At 36.6% G+C, this 20,812-nt stretch overlaps 1 protein-coding gene across 1 annotated transcript in view; it reads right to left on the bottom strand.

The window, feature by feature from the left end:
- LOC150087940 (transient receptor potential cation channel subfamily M member-like 2) overlaps positions 1-20,812 on the bottom strand; it is a 409,197-nt gene that overhangs the window by 115,875 nt on the left and 272,510 nt on the right. Inside the window, exon 19 of the mRNA XM_090369284.1 lies at positions 6,823-7,053. Coding sequence (XP_090225410.1) covers positions 6,823-7,053 — 231 coding nt within the window. The remainder of the gene's footprint in view (positions 1-6,822; positions 7,054-20,812) is intronic.

Below are 20,812 nucleotides of genomic sequence, written 5' to 3'. Positions count from 1 at the left end.
TCAACCGATTTAAAACTCGCTGTAACTGGCACAGTATCGCGGAGAGGCGGCAAGTGCTGATAAAGAAGCTGCATCTTCTTTTCCTGAGACACTCAAGGCTTTGTTAGAAGAAGGTGACTATAGCTGTGAAACCGTATTTAATGTGGTTGAGACTGGCCTGTTCTGGAAGAAGATGCCTAAAAGAACTTTTATTGTGCATGAAGAAAAAACTTTCCAGGCTTTAAGGTTTCCAAAGACTGATTGACAGTGATGGTTGGCGGGAATGCAGCTGGTGACTGCAAGTTAAAACCTCTCTTAATTTATTGCTCTGAAAACCCAAGAGTTTTAAAAAATATATCTAAAATTAGCTTACCAGTGATTTTGAAGTAAAATCATAAAGCTTGGATGGCAGCTTCCGTTTTTGAGGACTGGTTTGGTCACCACTTCATACCCAAAGTCGAACGTTATTGCAAGTCTAAACAGATTCCATTTAAAGTGACGCCTGTTGTTGTTATTTGGTTTTTAGGAGCATTAGCAACTAAGGCTGTATTCCTCCGGGGATATGCGGTGGTCATTCCCTGACCTTTCCACATCCTCCGTATTTGGCAGTCACGAGCTCGAACCCTGGTCTAATCAAGAAGCTTGTGCTACGTACTGCTGCTCCTGCCCACCTGGCTAAGGAGGCGCCCTTAAAGTGATGCTTCTTATTGCCAATGCACCTGGTCACCCTCCTGCCACCCTAATTAATTTCGACGATGTGTGAAAGTTGTGTTTTTGCCTCCAAATACAACAAGCTTGCTCAACCGATGGACCAGGGAGTCATCAAAACATTCAAGGCTTACTACACGAGGCGCTTGTTTGCGCGTCTGAATGAAGCTATGAGACGAAATAGTGAGATATCCGTTAAAGACTTTTGGAAACAATTCAATGTTTTAGATACCGTAAGAATCATTGAAGAATCTTGGGATGAAATTCACAAAAAAACATCGAATGGTGTCTGGATGAAACTTTGTCCATTTTTTTTTCAAAAATGAGATGAAAACAATGCCAGACACAGATCATGTCGCTCATGTGATAGAAGAAGTACGCAATACTTCTTCTATCACATGAGCGCAACTTATGCAAATTCGACTTAAGCGATTTTCGCCGGACCCACCTATCACTTAACTCTGGGGTGTTACTGTACTCTTGTAGTCTGGATCCTTGTTGTTCCCTAGAAAGCTCTCAACAACAGACCTGAAGCTAATCCATGCCTGTTTTTCTTTTTTATTCACAGTTCCCTCAAAATCTCAGTCCCTCATCAGTTTGCAAATTTGAGGTCCAACAAAAATGCATTGTTTTAACTTCTCTTGGGTGAATGATGGAAATTTAGTACAAAGGTAATTGAAGCAGGGACTGTACTGAGGTAAAGCTTTTGAAAATTGTTTCATCAAACCCAGTTTGATGTGCAAGGGTGGAAGGAGGAACAGTGTGGAAGTTAATCAACGTAAAAAACTGAGTTAAAAACAGCTATTTGTTTCCAAACATTGAAAACCATGCAGAGTGGTGTCATCTATAGAAAAGCAGTCTGAACCAGTTCTCAACAATAATCCTTTTCCTTTAGGTCTAATAATGGTAGCGTGTTTTATTGAAGGCTGTATTGTCATGAAATAGGTAACATTTTTTGTAATAAAGATAGGTAGACAAAAATCATGGTGTGTCTGCCAGGAGCTAAGATTGATGATGTTACTTACCAACAAGTTGGCAGTTTTAAGAGAGGCAAAGGGAAAATTATTATCCACGTGGGAACTAATGAAATTAAATGCACACCAACTGATGATACGTTGAATAAATATAGAATTATACTGAAAAAAAAAAAAAAAAAAAAAAAAAAAAAGCATGAGTTTGGTCAGAATGTATATGTTTTATGGATTAATTCAAGGCATGAGGAATAGACTCTGCAAATGATTTTTTTTTTATACATCTGAATAAATGTGGTGCATGGATCCTTGCCAATGCAATTGAAGTGGCCTTAAGGATTCAGGGAGAACTGCTAGTTAGAGAGGGGTGGCTAGGGGTAATACATACATGTATTTATCTAATGATATAGGTCAAAGTAATACACACACACACACACACACACACACACACACACACACACACACACACACACACACACACACACACACACACACACACCTCAAAGTTCTTGTATGAGGCCTTAGAAGAGGAAGCCTTCTGATGGTAGAGCGGATATTTTGGTAGACTATTAATGGATTATACCAAAAAAGATATATTATTAGGAGCCTGATGATGGAGTCAGATGAATTATTCCTTTTTAATGAGTCCAGATGGACTATAAGGGAATTCATTATCACTTGATATGTCCACTGCAAAACATAGCAATAACAATAGGAAGTTGAGAAATACCTGAATAATGACAACATTTCAATTAACATAAGATGTACATAATAAAAAGGAGATAATGCAGTGATATTAGGAATTATTTACTCTGTACATTTTAACTAGTGCTTTGAGATCTATACATAGGTTTCTTTTACTTTATAGTCCCTCTGATTACTATGAATAAGGAATCCTATGAAACCATTGTACCAAACGAAGTTGTACTATTCAAAGTTATTATAACACAAAGTATGATAATTGGTCCCACCCCAATGAAAATATGCAATAAAAATTTTTACCACAAATTTTTTATCTGATTATTAACATATATATTACCAAAGGATAATAAAAATGTATTTCTGATTCAAGTTTATTATAAAACTAAACAAAGAAAATGTTATTACATTTTATAAAAATATTTTAGCAGACTACAGTACATTGAACTGTCTTCTCTTTCTTTAAGTCTTCATACATGCACTTGTAGTTGTTGAAAACTTTATCCATATCTCTGTGGAATTGCATGCTTTGGTGGACGTTGGGGTCTGCATCCATAACTTGTTGTTTTAAAGCTTCCAGAGTTTGAAATATTTTTTCATATTCTTTGATGGTGAATGCCTTCATGTGCACACTGTCTACTTCTTCATCAGCATTGTCAGATTCTTCAAATGCACACTGTTGATCTAAATTAAGAAGGTCTCCATTGTCATTTCTTCCAAGTATGATTCAAACAAGCTAAGAACATTTATAGTGTCCAGTTCATCTAAACCAAGTCATTTTCAAATGTCTGTTATTTCTTCAACAACTGCTTGCACTTGAGAGGGAAAGCTATCAAAATTATTTGTGCAATGGGACAAAATGTGTTTCCACACTGCACGCATATTGATTGCAGTTAATTTTTACCAAGCATGGGAAATATTTTCAATTGCATCTTTGATGCTATATTTTTTCCAGAAGTCAATTAAAGAAATTGCATTGTCACCTGTTGTTTGAGCAATTCCATATGCAAAAACTCTTCTTAGGTAGTGAATTGCAACGTTTAAAGTAGGCTTCAAATGTTGCAATTATTCCTTGGTCCACGGACTGCAATAAAGATGTTGTGTTTGCTGGTAAAAAAATGACTTTTAGATTCTCACATAATGTACCAAGTGTAGTTGGATGACCAGGGGCATTATCTAAAATCAATAATGCTTTAAAAGCAATACACTGGTGTTCAAAGAAAGTGCATCACCTAGGAATTTCACATTTCTAACCCTTTTTTGCAATGGTATGTTACATTAATGACTAGCATCACAAACAGAAATATAAACAAAAGATATTTATTAATAGTTAAGGCAAAGCTAAGTAATATTTGACCGGTGCTCTCGAAATATTCCAAAATGAGCATTTGCAACCTTTATACAACAGTTTTTGTAAACACGACAATTATGGCTGAAAGGTTATCAGAAGCCCCCAATTTGCTTCAGTTTATCATTTTAAATGGAAAACAAAATGAAAAGTTCACTAGGTGCAAATTAATATTTAGTTGAACTGCCTCTGGCCATGAAGACAGCAGCACACCATCGAGGCATTGAAAAGATCAATTTCTGAAGATAATCAACTGATAGTTCCAAACACAAATTATGGCTTCCTAAAGTTCATGAAGGATCTTTGGTTTCTTCCTGGTAACTGCAGATTCCACATGATGCCAACAGTTCTCTATAGGATTCAGGTCCGGATTGTTTCCTGGCCAGCTAAGAGTTGTAATGGGCCATTCTTCCAACCATTTTCTCACCTGTAACAAATATAAACACATTACTGTCGAACCTCTAATGCAGAAATGAAGCTAAAGTAACTACAGAAGTGCCTACTTACACTTTTCGCTCGTATAAAGAAGCAGAGTCATCCTGAAAGATGCAGTTACTTGGCAGGTTGAAATGGTCTCTAATGGTTGGAAGCAATTTGCCTTCCAATATAGCCAGGTATCCACTGGCATTTACAGAACCTTTTATAAACTGCTGGTGACCTACTCCGCGATATGAAATGCACCCCCCATATCATTTGGCTGGTAGGGAATTTCACTGTAGACACCAAGTCTGGATGGTATTCTTCACCACGTTTACAGTGAATCGTTTGTCTCCCATCAGAGCCATGCAGGTTGAATTTCTTCTCTCTTTTTTTTTTTTTTTTTTTTTTTGGTAATTGTTGGCGCATAGGCTTATGTGGCCATAATGCACCTCCCAAGGTTTTTGCAGTACTTTGATCCAAGCCCGAGGCAGGAATCGAACCCGCGACCTTTGGGTTGCCAGGCAGGCACTTTACCCACCCGGCTAGCCCAGTCGGCGAATTTTTTCTCATCTGAGAAAATAACTGACTCCACTACTCGGGAGTTCATTTGACATGCTCCCTGCACCAAATTAATTGGACCTTTTCATTTTTTGTGAGGAGGGGCTTCTTCTTAGAACGATGGGCTACAAGTCCATTTTTGAAGAGGCATCTTCTGACTGTTACTGCACTTGCTACCACTCCTGTATGTTCTTCCCATTCTCTTTTCAGCTCAGATGAAGAAGCTTTACAGTTTTTAAGGCATAACGCTTCAAAACATGGTCCTATTTTGGCATACAGACTCGTTTGCGTCCGTTTCATTTTTTCCTATCAGCAGAACCAATATTCTTGAGTTTGGAAAGAAATTTACTCACTGTCGACTGATTACGAGACACTCTATAAGCAATATGACGGGAAGAACAACCTTCCTCATGTAAAGCAATAATAGCACTCTTTCTTCGTGACATCAACTGCACGTAACTCGTCATCCTGACACAAGCAAGGAATGACTGCAACTCTTGCAGAGCATGCTTATATAGCTGAAATTAACAGCAGATGCAATATTACATCATCACCTACATGTGTCAATCTTATCTGATGCAATCTGTATGAAATATTGCCACATACGTTATTCGGACAGCAATTACAATTTTAAGGTGTGATGCACTTTCTTTGAACACTAGTGTATTGTTATTCTTGCAATAATTTTCAACAGCTGGAAAAAAATATGTTGAAAATCAGCCTTCAAAAGGAGCTTTGGTCACCCATTCTTTCTTATTTGAATGCCAAAAACTGGAAGCGATCCTCTAGCGTGATGATTTGATGAACAATAAATGAGCACTGGTTTCAATTTGAAATCTCCTTCTGCATTGCCTCCCAGTAAAAGTGTTAAATGATCCTTAGCCATTTACACACTAAGGTTGATTTTCTTTTTTAGAAATATAAGTTCTGGAAGGCATTTTTTCCCAAAATAATCCAGTTTCATCAATATTAAAAATTTTTGTTGGTCAGTGTATCCACCTTTCTCCATTATTTTCTTCAAAATATTGGGATATTTAACTGCAGCTTCTTTATCTACACTGGCAGACTCACCAGTAATTTTAACATTATGCAATTGAATTTGATTTATAAAATGGTCAAACCAGCCACTGCTTGCAATAAAAGTTTCTTCAGTTTCTGCATAAACTCCATTTTCTTTCACTGCCGTAAAGAGACACAAAGCTTTTGTTTGAATTGCTGCTTTGCTAAGAATTACTCTTACATTTTTGGTTGCAGTCTTCCACCCACACAGATAAACAGATAAGAGATGTTCCATTTCTACCATTGTAATGCTTCTATTCCTAGTAAATGTAGTTGTTTGCAAGCCACAAAAAGCCGATGCAGCTTTACCATTTTCTTTTATTTCATAATATTACGTACCATAGAATCATGCTTTCCAACATCTCAGCCTATTTTAGAATTACTATCACCACATGCATGTTGTTTTATTACACCAAATTTTTAATTGTTCTAATGTAATAACAAGCCTCTCTTTTTTGCACTTGCATTATTTGCATTACAAGTATGCTTCCGTTTGTCCATATTTGCTAGGGGCAGTTTATCAACATTTAAAATATAACATGGTACTGTACACTTGGTTATTGTTTGTTATTTGGTTTTTTTTTTAAGGAGCATTGGCAACTAAGGCCATATTGCTCCGGGGATATGCGGTGGTCATTTCCTGACCTTTCCGCATCCTCCGTATTTGGTGGTCACGGGCTCGAACCCCGGTCTAATCAAGAAGCGTGTGCTATGCACTGCTGCTGCTTCTGCCCACCTGGCTACGGAGGTGCCGTACTGTACACTTAACAAGCTGCAGCATGTCTTCACACGACAATATCCATGTGTGGACTGACCAGTGAATGTTTGATTGGTGCAACGTGGTGTGAATCATTGATAACCCGCGTGTAATGTTTGGCGCAACTTGGAATAAAAACTTGTATTAAATAAGATCTGGTATCAATTTATAATTCATACTAAATCGAATTTCATACTAATCAAGTCTTTGCCATATAACAAAAATAAATGCACAGCACCAGCAATGTTGTGAATTGCTGGTGTTCTGCTATTATTCGGCTGTGAAGTGAGCTTTTTCATGCTAGTTTTATCATATGAGCTTACCATTAGTTTAACACGATACAGCAAAGGGCCCAGAGTAGGAGATATTGGTAAATATATGGCAATGAGTCGATAATAAAAATATAGCAGTCCACAACACAGAAGAACTTTTCCATTGTAAGGGTCAAAGAACAATCCAACATTAAGAATTCTTCCCAAAAGATATAAGATTGTAAAGGCAATTATCAGCAGAATTTCAACACATTTAAAGAAGAGTGGCACACTGGTATATTTCTGAAAAGATAAACAGAAAATATTAAACTCTTTACATTATAATAAAATATTTTATTATGTTAATGTATAAATACATAAAATAAATTTATTATATTTTATAGTGGCATTAGGAGCAGGTTACTGCTATGAAAAAAGGGAATACTTATAAATGAGCATTACTCTCCTTGGACTACTATTATTAAGGGTTCAGTGCTAAGCACATTAACTGTTTCCAATATTTATTAATGATATTGAAGGTGACATATCAAGCTTATTGTCTAAATCTGCTGATGATACAAAGATTGGCATGGTGGTTAACAATTACAGGAATTTGGTTATATATGCAAAAATACCTCCTAGAGAAACTAGGTAGATGAACTGAGAAGTGGCAATTGAGGTTTAACATTGATAAGTGCACTTATGTAGCAGTAATTCCCGAATAACATACCAGTTTGGTGGTACCACACTCAAGGTGGTGGAGAATGAAAAAGAATAAAGATTAATTGTATAGCATGACATGAAGTTCCCTGAGCACTGCAGCTAAGCTAGTTCATGGAGTTCTATCAATTTCCAGCAGAGACAAGTGATTATCCTGTTATATAAGGCAATGTTTAGGCAACACTTTAAGCACAGAAGTCTAGAAGCCTCATTTCAGGAAGGCTGTGAATTTGTTGGACTGGGTGCAGAGAAGAGCAACAAGATTAGTCATGGACACAAAAGCATACTCTTACCATGAAAGACATTAGTTCTGCAAATTTCAATGTCCGTAAACAAGGCAGTTACACTGAGACTTAATAAAGGCTTTAAATGGGATGAGTAAACTAAAATGTCGATGGCATCCTTACTCTTTGTTAAATGATAGACATATGGGAACATAAATTTAAATTGAAAAAAAGGATGGTTGTGGGATAGATGTCCTGCAACCATCTGAAAATTTTCTTTCAGCCAAAAAATAATTGACTGTAGGAACAAGCTTCCATCTGGTGTTGTGGAAGTGGGTAGTCTGAATAAATTTAAAGAAGGATTAGACAAATTTTTGGAAGGGATGTACAATGTGGAGTTTTTTTTGTATTTTGTTTGGTTGATAATATATAAGCTTGTTCCTTGCATAATTTGCCACTACTAATACTAACAACAATATGAAAATAGATTTTTTTTCCCTTTTTACATTAATGTTTAAAGTAGAGATACTCAATGAGAAAGAAATTTAAAGGAATTCTGAGTATTTGTGTCATTTCATAGTGATGACATTATAGTAACAGTAGTGCCTCTAAATTTGCATTATAATAATAGTAATAGTATTTGCTCATATAGTGCAAGGAAGCCACAGGCTTTTGCTGCATTGACCAAAAAAAAAAAAAAACAACCAAGCAGACAAGGAAACAAATTATATGCTTCCCTCCTCAAATGACAAACACTGAGAAAAAAATCAAATTGTTCATTAATAAAAATATTTTATTTATATTGTTGCTCAAATAAAAAAATTAAATGACAAATGTGAGAGTTAAAATTCAATGCAAAAAGTATAGAGGGCCAGCAAACTCAGTATTTGTCAATGAAAATACCTTCTTCGAAGGTAACTCAATTTTTTTCTTTAAATAATGAATGCAACCTGAGATGATATCACTTACCTGACAGACAGTGAATGATAATATAACTGTAGATTACACATACTATAGTCAGAAGCAAGTTCTATCCTAAGTTGAGTACTTGGGGAAAAAAAAAGCATATATCAAGAACTGATAAGAAAGTCAAAATGATGCTTTTTTTTTTTTTTTTCAGAAAAATAATTCACCAAAAGAAAATGCATGTAACTTTCTTTTGGGAAATTATTTTTAGTGCATTTTAATTTTATCTTTCAATCCTTATCACATTGTCATGTTCATAGCTGAAGAGGTGAGTTATGCATAGTTATATAAAGCCTTTGTTGATTTTAATATGGTAATTTTTTTACAACTTAAACAACAGTTAAAAAAAAAAATCACATATATAAAGTTCTCTCTCTTTTCTTTGTTTATCTATTACTCTTCTTTCAAGGCCAAGGCATAAATGATAAGAGCAATAAGATTTCTTTAATATTTGCTGACCTAACTAGAATCTTATTGTATGATTTGTATGGATTCAAAGCATTTGTTAAACAAGCAGTAGTGCAGGTCATCTGACAGGTGACCCTCAAAAATAATGTTCCTCCAATTAATTGTTAATTAATGGTTAAAATCTGAAATTTTTTCTACCTTCCTAAGTATAGTCAAACTTCTACTTCAATAGTTACCGAAATGTTTTTTTTTTTTTTTTTTTTAAGTTTATATACAGAAATTGTGCATGAGAACCTGTCAGATGTCAGGTGACTTGTCACAATCTTTGCAAGTATTTGGCTTTTTGATTAAAGAGCAGTATGGTACCCAACAGGCACTGACACTGTGTTTGTTTATTGTTTTGTGTTACTTGTTTCACTTCTCCCACTAGTTCAATAAACATCCAGTCTTACCTTAGTTGCTTCTGAAAGATTTATTATTCTTTTTACATAGTAAAGATGAGAACATGAAACTCAATAATCTCTTAAGATGGCCATTATTCTGTGGACGCAACTTATGTAATTTAAAATTTGGCACACCGTGATGAATTATTTAATAATATTTATACACGTAATAAAGTGAAATATATGTGCATGAGCATGTTTGAAATTTTACACACTTAATGGTCTTTTAAATTGAAAAACAGAAGAGACAAAATGTTTTTTGTAATTTTCTGTAGAATTAATAGATGTTTTTGGTTTTTTGAAAATAAAAAGCGTAAAATATATAGCATATTTAAAAATTTTCATTAAAACTTAAAGTACATACAATAAACAGCAGAAACTGAAAATCTATGTGACAAAAAGTGGAAAGAGTTTGTAAGAGAAGGATCAGAAATTAATCCTGATTACCTCTTTTAGACAGGGGTTAGAATCTTGTGAGATAGTATAACTGCAAACTGTAATTTGTGAGATAAGACAACTCTAACAGAGGTTTTATAGGCACCACCCTAGATATGAAATGATATCATATGGCAGGCCAGATCTGAGATTTATAGTCAGCAGATGTTTAGAGGAAATGTAACACTGAGATTGAAAAAGAAAACTCAGTTTTTTGATGCAGAGGAAACAATATTTGAAATATGTTTAAGCCAAGGAAGCTTAAAAGTCAGGATAATCCCCAATAAGGGTATATGCAGTGGTGGGCTCTAGTGGGCTCTCGAGAGCCCATTGTTATTTTTTTTGAAAATTTGCGAGCCCTTTGTTGAGACGATCATTTATTTTACAAATGAAATCCTGAATGCAATTATTGAGTATCCAGAGCCGAAACTACGGTGGGGCGAGAGGGGCCCCATTCCCAGTATTTTCATGGTGCAATTGATCGGTTATGTATTTTAAAATTTCTCCATTTTTGATTTAATTAGTTGGACCTCTGTTTAACGAACTTCTTTATAGCGAATTTTTTTTATTCCACCTTGGTAATTACATTTAAAATAGTTTCCGTTGAACGAATAAAATTTCCATGCAAAGAACGGATTAGGAGAGACAACTGTGTATGCATTGTTCTGACCTCTGGCATTTAGGAAATTTAGATAATTAGAAAGTGCGAATTAAGGGTGAAAGGGATTACCGTTTCACAATGTTAGTGGTGTCCATAAAACCTATGCAGTCACATACCGAGAAGTCGCGCTAGTCAATATGCTTTCCATAGCCAGTCAGAGGATTAAGAAGATTCTCGACACGGATTATAGCCTCTGGTCAACGTATGTTGTGGTTCCCCTTTACTCCGACAAACGGGCATGTTTTTTTTGGAGAAGTGAGTGATCCACACCTTCCAGTAAATTTCTCCTGTCTATGTTTACATGGTCACAGTAGCTGAATATCCATGTGATTCTGACATTTTGCACAGTATTCAAAGAACTAGTGAGAGCAGCAACATGGGGGGGGGGGAACTGAGGCAACTAAGATATATAAACTTTACGAAGATGAAATGTTGGCAGATTTTGAAACTTTGTCAAGCCTTTCACTGTGTAGAAAATGTTCTAAAATATAATGGCATACAGACAATAATTAAAAAAAAAAAAAAAAAAAAAAAAAACTATATCACCAATCTCCAAAAAACTAGCGCAAATTAAGGATGATTGCTAAAGAACTTGATGTGGAAACTATAAAGATCGGTCGTGTGTTCGGGCCACGATGAGCATCTTTTAGCTTGCGGACAGCAATTGTGGGTTGGTGGAATCATTCTGCTTTGTGCAAACATTTTGAATCAGAAGTTAAATATTCCGGATTATTAAATTGACTTTTAAATTTGGAATTTCTTAACAATTTAGCAGTAATGATCGACATCCTGCAGGAGCTCTCTTACCTTTCAGAAGCTTTACAGAATCACAATGGTAAAAAGCATATAAATTAATTATTCAAACTATCAGTGATATTGCTAATTTGAAAAATTCTGAAGCTGAAATTGAGAGCATGTTGAAGTGGAAAGAATTTGAAGGAATCAAAATCAAAAGTAAAAAAATTACTTCGTGACAAGTTATTAAATGCATTGTGTTATCCTTAAAAGGATAAGTTATTAATGCAACAGGGCAATTTTAAATTAAATTAAAAAAATAACGATACCATTGAAAGAAATTTTAAACATATGCTACCCGAAATCGTGGAATGAATTTTCATCTCGGTGGCAAGAGGGTGAAAACCGAATAAGAAATTTGTTTTCTGATAAAATATGAAATAAAAATTAATGATTTTAGAGATTTTGTTGAAGAAAGTTTATCTTTAAAATCGAGTGAAATTACCTTTTCAATTTCTTTTAGGTATTTTGATTTGTATATATCAATTACGAAATAAAAGAACTTTCTTATTGTAAATATTTTATTGATCATTCACAGATTTTCGTAATTTCTGGAAGACAAGATACAATGGAATTATGATAACTAAAGTAAGAGATGTATGTATACTTGCGAGTGCAACGTATCTAAAATAGCTCTGTAAAATAGCACCAATTGATGTACCGATCTTGTAGTTGAAGCGACATATGCAGCTGTTAGGGGGACCTAACAATGGAATATAACGAAAATGCAAGACGAAAAAAGAAATTGTTGACAAATATTTGTATCGCTGCAATCATACTTACTGCAGTAGTAACTTCAGGAAGCATGATTGTGACGTCATAGTATTCAAAAATTCTAAAAAGTTAGAACTCCAGACAGTGTCGTACGTCGCGAAGCATGACGACCAAGTTTTTAAGTTTTTTTTTTTTTTTTTTTTTTTTTTTTTTAGATAGACCTAGGAACGTTTTACACATTTACTTATATGCATGGTTAAGGGGGTAATAAGTCGCATCTGTCCACCCCCCTAAATCTGCCGCTGACTCGAGATATCATACTGGTCACCAAAAATGCGTCACGCGCTCTAATCACACTACTAGTAGTGCGAGCGTGGGAAGCGTCTCTAGTGGAAGCCGCGAATGACGTAATTTCTGTGACCGATCAAATTTACTCAGTAGAAAGTCAGAAAAACTGCGAGCCTATTGTTAAAATATTCACAGCTCACCACTGGGTTTATGATATTGGCAACAAATATGACTGTCATCAAAGATGAGTACAGGAGAGACAAAATCTTTTTTACAAGAAATAAAACAGGCCTCAGTTTTAAAAGAGTTAAAGTTAACTAAGTTTTCTTTGCCCCATTGAAGAATTACTTGAAGATCGCCATTTACAAAATGAGCTTTGGATATTCAAGAAGTTGATTCTGTTTGTGCAGAACAAGGTTTTGCAAACTGGAAGTTAAAACTGTCCCAAGATGGTACTGTCATTGGCTATCATTGGCTAAACTATCAGGTACTATCGTTGGCTAAACTATGGATGAGATTTGCAGGTCAGTGGCAAATGATTAATGTACAAGAGGAAAGGAGTGGTGGAAAGAACAAAACCTTGAAGAATGCCTGCATCAGTTGGGAAATTAGAAGACGAAGAGCAATCTACAACTACCTGTAGTGAGCAGTCAGAGAGAAAACTGGCTACCAACTTGCAAAAAACAGACAGCAATCCATAGGATAGAAGCTTGTTTAGAACTAAACCTTGAGGAATGCCTGCATTAGTTGGGAAATTAGAAGATGAAGAGCAATCTACAACTACCTGTAGTGAGCAGTCAGAGAGAAAACTGGCTACCAACTTGCAAAAAACAGACAGCAATCCATAGGATAGAAGCTTGTTTAGAACTAAACCTTGAGGAATGCCTGCATTAGTTGGGAAATTAGAAGACGAAGAGCAATCTACAACTACCTGTAGTGAGCAGTCAGAGAGAAAACTGGCTACCAACTTGCAAAAAACAGAAGCAATCCATAGGATAGAAGCTTGTTTAGAAAACCTTTATGCCAAACACAATCAAAAGTCTTGGACATGTCAAGAGCAACTGCTTGAATTTCACCAAACTTTTCCATCAAATTTATTCAGAGATGGATAACATAAGCTAATATATCACCAGTGGATTGATACCAATGGAATAATATTGGTAATCAATGATTAGGTGAAAGGTTCCAAGATAGTTTAAGAGTTAGTAGGTGATGAATTTCTCCATTCCTTTGAAGAGCATAGAAATAAATGCAATGGGATAATAGTTGTAAGACAAGGATTTATTACTGCTTTTATAAACTGACTAAATATGAGCAAATTTTCATGAAAAGAAAAATCCCAATTTTTTTTTTTTTATGTAAACCCCAAACACGAGAGGTATTAGAACCTATAGTACTTAGTACCGTGCTTCGGTTGGAGGTTGAGAAGACGAAAGAAGATTTTTCTTGACATTGGACTTGAACTTCTGTAGACTGTAATTTTCAAGAAATACATATGAACGAAGGTTGTTCCAGAAAACAGCAGTTGAATGAATAAACGAGGAAGATGAAAAGTTGGTTCTGTGAGTTTGAAGTTGGACAGTAAATGGATGTTGGCTGGTGGCGGCACATGTTCAGACTGTTTTGAAAGCGTGAGCGGGAATTATAGAAGCCAATTCAGAAGAACAGGGCAGATGGAAGTATCTGTAGAAGAGGCATGCAGCAGAAACAATACGTCTATGAGACAGCGAGTGAAGAGACTCTGTTAGAGATGAATCATTAATTAACCTACTGCCCTCTTCTGAATGGAATCAAGAAGCCTGAGAGAGGTTTAGGGGACACCACCCCACATGTGGGAACAATATTCCATTGCAGGGCGGATTTGCGATTTATACAGAGTGAGCAGCTGTTTGGAAGAAAAGTAACACCAAGAGCGAAAGAGAAAACCAAGTTTTTTAGATGCAGAGGAAGCAATATTTTTAATGTGCTTGTGCCAAGAGAGATTAGAAGTCAGGGTAATCCCCAAAAGAGATATATAATTTTGCCTAGAAATCAGAGTGTCACTAAAGATAAGCATAGGAAAAGAAGAATCCTTTTTGCAAGATATAAGACAAGACTGAGTTTTAGAAGGGTTGAAATCAACTAAGTTGTCTTTGCCCCACTGGAGAATTATCTTAAGATCGGAATTTAAGGAATTGGTAGCAGATTTTCGAGAAGTTGAAGCTGATTCAGCAGGACAAGGTTTCTCAAAATGGAAAATGGTATGCAATGTGCTATCATCGGCAAAACTATGGATAGGATTTCCAGTCAATGGAAGATGGTCATTAATATACAAGAGGAAAAGAGTGGGGGAAAGAACTGAACCTTGGGGGACACCGGCATTAGTGGAGAAGTTAGAAGACAGAGAGCCATCTACCATCACCCTCAATAAGCGATCAGAGAGAAAACTGGATAACCAATTACTAAAAACAGTTGGCAAACCATAAGATGGAAGCTTGTTTAGAAGACCTTTATGCCAAACACAATCGAAAGCCTTTGAGATGTCAAGAGCAACTACTTGTGTTTCACCGAACCTTTCCATTGAATTAGTTCATAAATGGGTAACATAAGCCAGAACATCACCAGTGGATCGACACTGACGGAATCCATACTGGCGATCGTTGATCAGACAGAAGGTTTCTAGGTAGTTTAATAGTTGGCGGTTAATTGATTTCTCCATTACTTTAAAAAGAGTAGAAGTAATTGGATGGGAGGAATTTGTCACCGTTTTTAGGAACTGGCTGGATATGAGCAAATTTCCAAGCAGAAGGAAAAACACCTTCGGAATAAGAAAGTGAAAAAGGGCAGCAAAGAATAGGGGTAAGTTCAGGAGCACAGGTTTTGAAAACAAGTGGAGAAATACCATCGGGACCTGGAGCTTTCTTAGCATCACAATTCGTCAAAATTCTTCTGACATCCTTTTGATGGAAGACCACAGGAGGCACTGAATGGAGTGTGTTGGGAATGGTGGCAGGTGTTTTACCAAGATCATTAATATATGAGTTGGAAGAAAAATGGGATGCTAGCAGGTCAGCTTTATCCTTGGCTGAAGTGACAACAGAATCATCTGGTTTGGACAGAGGTGGGAGCAGAGATAGGCAAAAGTTGCGGCCAATAGCTTTGGCAAGGAACCAGAATGCTCGGCTACTATTAGGGCAAGAAGCAAGTTTTCTACTCTTAGCCTGTTCAAACTCTAGTTTGGACTGATTAATAACTGCTTTACAATTGTTGCGAGCTTTGGTGTAGGCAGAAAATGAAATTGAAGAATTAGAAATAAGCCAATTACGATATACAACATTCTTCTCTTGAACAGCCTTAGCACATTTATTGGAAAACCAAGGTTTAGATAAAGGACGAGATTTTGAAGAGGAGCGTGGGATAAAGGATTCCATTCCTGCAAGAATAATTTCACTGACATGATCTGAGCAAACGTTGACATCAGAAGTTTTGAAACAGTAATCCGACCAAGGAAAAGAAGAAAAGAAATCTCGCAGGTCATCCCAGTTTGCATTCTTGTAATGCCAAACAACACGAGGTTGGGAATAGCCATGAGATAGAGGCTGCATTGGAGAAGAGACATTCACCAAGTTGCGATCTGAAGTGCCTAAAGGACCTCTCACTTCGACCGTGTACTTAGCAGGGTTGTTTGTGAGAAAAAGATGAAGCGTGTTGGCTGTATGATTAGGATTGTCCGGTATTCTTGTAGGTAAATGAACAATCTGTGCAAGGTCATTAGTAATTGCAAAAGCCTCAGCATCTCAACCAGCTGGGTCGGTGTGACTAGAAAACCGAAGCCAGCTGGAGTTGTGAACATTAAAATCACCAAGGAAAATTACCTCACCGTTAGGAAAGTTGGACTGGAGAAAGTCAAGTTGCAAATTGAGGAAGTCAAAAAATTCCAAGTGATTAGTGGAGTTGGGAGAACGGTAGAGACAACAGATGAATTTTACACAATGAGGTAGAGAGATTTTAAGCCAGAGAAGATCAAAGAGAGGAGATTCCAAATTGCCAAGTCTCTGACAGGGAATATCAGAACGGACATATGCATAAATACCAACTTTGAGGCGAAAGGAATCATAGGACGAATAATTTGGCCTCTGAGATGAGCAGTAGTTGAATCAACCGATAACTGAGATTCTGTCAGAAAAAGTACATGAGGTTTGGCAGACTGCAAGTGGAAATGGACATCATTAAGATTAGAATTGAGACCACGTATATTTGTGAAATGAATTAGGAAGTGCTTGGGAGGTTTAGATCTTTTCGCAGATAAGCTTGCTCTATTAGTTTGACAATTCATGGTGTATTCAATAGTAAGAAAAAGTAGGTGGGACATGCTATATGAAGTAATGAAATTTTTGGATATGGCGTACACATGGTAAGAATATACCCAGATCCTTGACATACTGTGGCCTCGACAATGCTCCCCGCATACACACTACTCGGACTCCCTCCAGTCACTATCTGGCAGAGTAGAGGTAGCAAGATTATACACTAGCTGATCCAGAAGCCTCCTAGAGAGTTACCAATAGGTTTGGTCTGGTGTACTAACTAGTGGCCAGCCTGTGAACACCGTTTTAGAGCTGTACCCTCGAAATGTAAGGAATATTGGATCTCGCCACGATGTTCATCATAACCTCAAAAGTCATCAATCATACTGCATGATGGAAGAGATGGGAAGGGTTGACCGGAACTTAGCTCTACAGACTAAACATGGGTTCCACCACTTCAAGCCTCCAATAAGCAAAGTGGTGGTACTGCACCGGTTGATGAGAGTCATCTACCACCTAGTACTGCCTGGTAACATAGAGGGGCAGCATTCCTCCATGTGGTGTGGGCGCCACACCTCGACCCCTGCTTACGTTGGTTTACACCTGGGTGATCACCCACCATGCACTTGTGCATGGAGGTTATACCCAGGATTACTAACAGTCCCATCACTGTGAAGGTGCAAGCAGAGGATTTGGCTGTCACAGACTGTACGGACTTCACGAAATTGGGTCCACTTGACTTGAGTGTCATCCGAATATCAGTTCCATCAGCGTTTTAGACTCCCAGGTAGCAAGTGCAGATTGTCTGTGACAACCTCAAGAGCATGGGGTTCAGAGCAAGTGGAGAAATAATATCAACAGGAGTTGGACACTTCTATCATCAAGATTGTTCAAAATTCTTCTAATATCTTTGTGTCAGAAGCAGGAGAAAATGTATTCTGTATGGTAGTAGGAAGTAATTTATCGAGGTCATCACCACAAGAATTAGAGGAAAAAGTAGGTTGTTAATAAGTCAGCCTTATCTTTAGCTGAGGATGCAACAAACTATGAAGTTGTAATAGAGTTGAAAGTATGGATAGACAGAAGTTGTAGCTATTAGCTTTGGACAGAGACCAAAGGGCTTGATTACCATTTTCTATTCTCATCTGTTTAAATATCAATTTGGTTTGATTAATAACTTTTTTATATTTGAGATTTCGCATAGACAGAAAATGAAGCTGGAGACTTGGACACAAGCTAATTGCAATATACTATGCTCGTATCTTGAACCGCCTTACCATATTTACTGTAAAAGCAAGGTTTTCCAATAAATGTGTTTCAAAAAAATTGTGTTCCAAAGTTCTGCAATAAATATGTTTCAAAGAAAGCAGATTTTAGACTGGAATGAGGAATAAACAATTCCATCTCTACAAAAATAATTTGACTTACACAACAAACAGTAGGATCAGAAGGTTTAAAAGTAATCCAACCAAGGAAAAGTTATTGGTAAAGAAAAGTTCAAGTGTTTTGGGTGTGGTTAGGATTGTCTTGCATTCTAGTAGATGAATAACAAGTTGTGTAAGGTCAATAGTAACTGCAAAAGCCTTTGCATTTCTACTGGCTTGGTATACATACTAAAAATTTAAAGCCAGCTGGCGTTGTGAACATTAAATGGAATTTCATTGTTGGAAAAGTTAGATTCGAGCAAGATGAGTTTCAAGAAAGGAGCTAAATGTTCCAAATGATTTTTACAGTTGGCAAAAACAATAGAGGCAACAGCTGAATTTGATAGAATGGAATAAAGAGATTTTAAGCCAGAGAAAATCAGAAAGAGGAGATATGATTCCAGATTAGGAAGTCTCTGACAAGGAAGATCAGAGCAGACATTTGCACAATTACCACTTTTGAAGTGTAAAGAAATTTCAATATTAAATTACCATTTAACAAACTGGTTGTGGTTGCAGCTGATTTTATGGGGAAGAATTTGCTAAAGTGGAAATTAAAATGTAATGTACTATCAACAGCTAAACTACTGGCAGGATTTCCAATCAATGGAAACAGGTCATTAATATATGGGAGAAAAGAATGGGTGAAAGAAAGAATGTTGAGGAGCTCCAGCATTAACTAGGAAGTTAGAAAACAGAGTACCAGTTACCATCACAAACAGTGGGGATTCAAAACAAAATTTGCTATCCAATTGCAAAAATCAGAAGGCAGATCATAAGATGGAAGGTTTTTTTAGGAAATCTTTAGGCTAAACATGATCCAAAGCCCTATAAATGTTGAGGCTAACTGTTGAGTTTCTCCAAACTTTTCCATGAAATTTGTCAAAACATGAATAACATAAGTGGTTTGTTTTAGGAGCATTAGCAACTAAGGCCATATTGCTCCAGGGATATGCGGTGGTCATTCCCTGCCCTTTCTGCATCCTCCGTATTTGGTGGTCACGGGCTCGAACTCTGGTCTAATCAAGAAGCGTGTGCTATGCACTGCTGCTCCTGCCCACCTGGCTATGGAGGCGCCATATAACATAAGTGAAGATGTCACAAGAGGCCAATACTGACTGAATGCATATTGACAATCATTAATCAGACAGATTTCAAGATAATGTAAGAGTTGGTAGTTGAGGGATTTTTCCTTTATTTTGGAAAGAGTTGAGATAAGTGCAACAGGCTGATTGCACTTACCTCAACTCTGCTTAAGGAAATGGCCAGATATAAGAGAATTACATTCAGAAGGAAAAACACCAGCAGAATAAAAGGCAATAAAAAGGAGACACAAAACAGACGTTAATTCTGGAAATCGATTTTTAAGGACAAGTAAATACCTAAACAAGCTTGATACCATAAACTTCTTGGTGTCAAAGCTTGTTCGGGATTTTTTAATCTCTTTCTCTCAAAAATGCAAGGGGGGCATTTGAATGGAATATGTTTGGTACGGTAGGAGGAAATGTACCATGATCTTTAATACAAGAGTTAGAGGGGACAAAGTAAAATACTAATAACTCAGCTTTACCTTAGATGAAGTACAGTAGCTAGAAAAATTTGAAGCCAATAGTTTTGACAAGAACCCGAGAGCTTGCCTACTAGTTTGGCAAAAAGCAAGTTTCCTACTCTAAGCCTTTTCAAAATCAGCTATTCTCAAGCTCAGATTAATTACTAGCAGAAACTAAGAATAATTACAAAATAACCCAGTGAGTTATTCTGTGATGATTCTTAGTTGTTACTCGTAACCTAATTAGTAAACATCACTACTCATTTTTGATGTACAGTAAACCCCCGCTATTCGCGGTATCTGTATTCGCGGTTTCGCGTATTCGCGATCGCCGATTTAATATAAAATGAAACCTAAAAATTTGTGAATTTTAAAGCGCCGTGAATATTTTCCGCCATAAAAAAACATGGGCGTGGCTAAAATTATCTTTCCCGGTCAAAACAGCGCTCAGTGGGTGGGGGGAGAGGGGTGACAAAATCGCGAGCGTGGATGTTTCTCGCTAATCCTTGTTCAGTATGCGTTATGCGTTTGTCATGGAAGGTTTCGTCGTTTGCTTTTAATTTATATGCTTATAAATTGAATAAATTTATCAATTTATAAATTGATATGCTTACAAAAATGATGAATCTACCATTTTGCAGTGTAAAACAGACTTTTTCGAGTGTGTTAACGGAAGAAAGTGACTGTATTGTGGACAAGTTCTTTCTAACCCCTACAAAAATATGGCTACGAATAAAAAGAGAAATGTGAAAATATCAAAGAAGGTGATGACATTAGCGAATAAAATTGAATTATTAGACAAAATTTCTAATGGTGAAAGTGTCTCCTCAGTGGCAAAACATAAAATCAATGAGTCAACGGTACGATCAATCAAGAAATCGGAAGAAAAAATCCGCCGTAGTGTCCGTGAAAACGCGCTAATTGCTTCAAAAATTTGCTCTGTAACTCGTGATGTTAAATTAGAAAAAATGGAAAAGCTTTAAATCTGTGGATAGAAGACCGAACTCAAAATAAAATTCCGTTAAGTTCACTCATTATTCGTGAAAAGGCAAAACTCCTTTATCAACACTTTAGCGAAACTGGTGATAGCACTGGCGGGATGTTGTTTTTGCTAGCAAGCAAAGGCGCTGGTGTGAAAGATTTGTTTGA

This window comes from Mastigoproctus giganteus, chromosome 3 (assembly GCF_048544385.1).
Source record: "Mastigoproctus giganteus isolate SK-2022 chromosome 3, ASM4854438v1, whole genome shotgun sequence".
In the NCBI taxonomy this organism is placed as follows: domain Eukaryota; kingdom Metazoa; phylum Arthropoda; class Arachnida; order Uropygi; family Thelyphonidae; genus Mastigoproctus; species Mastigoproctus giganteus.
The sequence above is the reverse complement of the archived record's forward strand: the minus strand, read 5'-3'. Positions and strand labels throughout refer to the sequence as shown.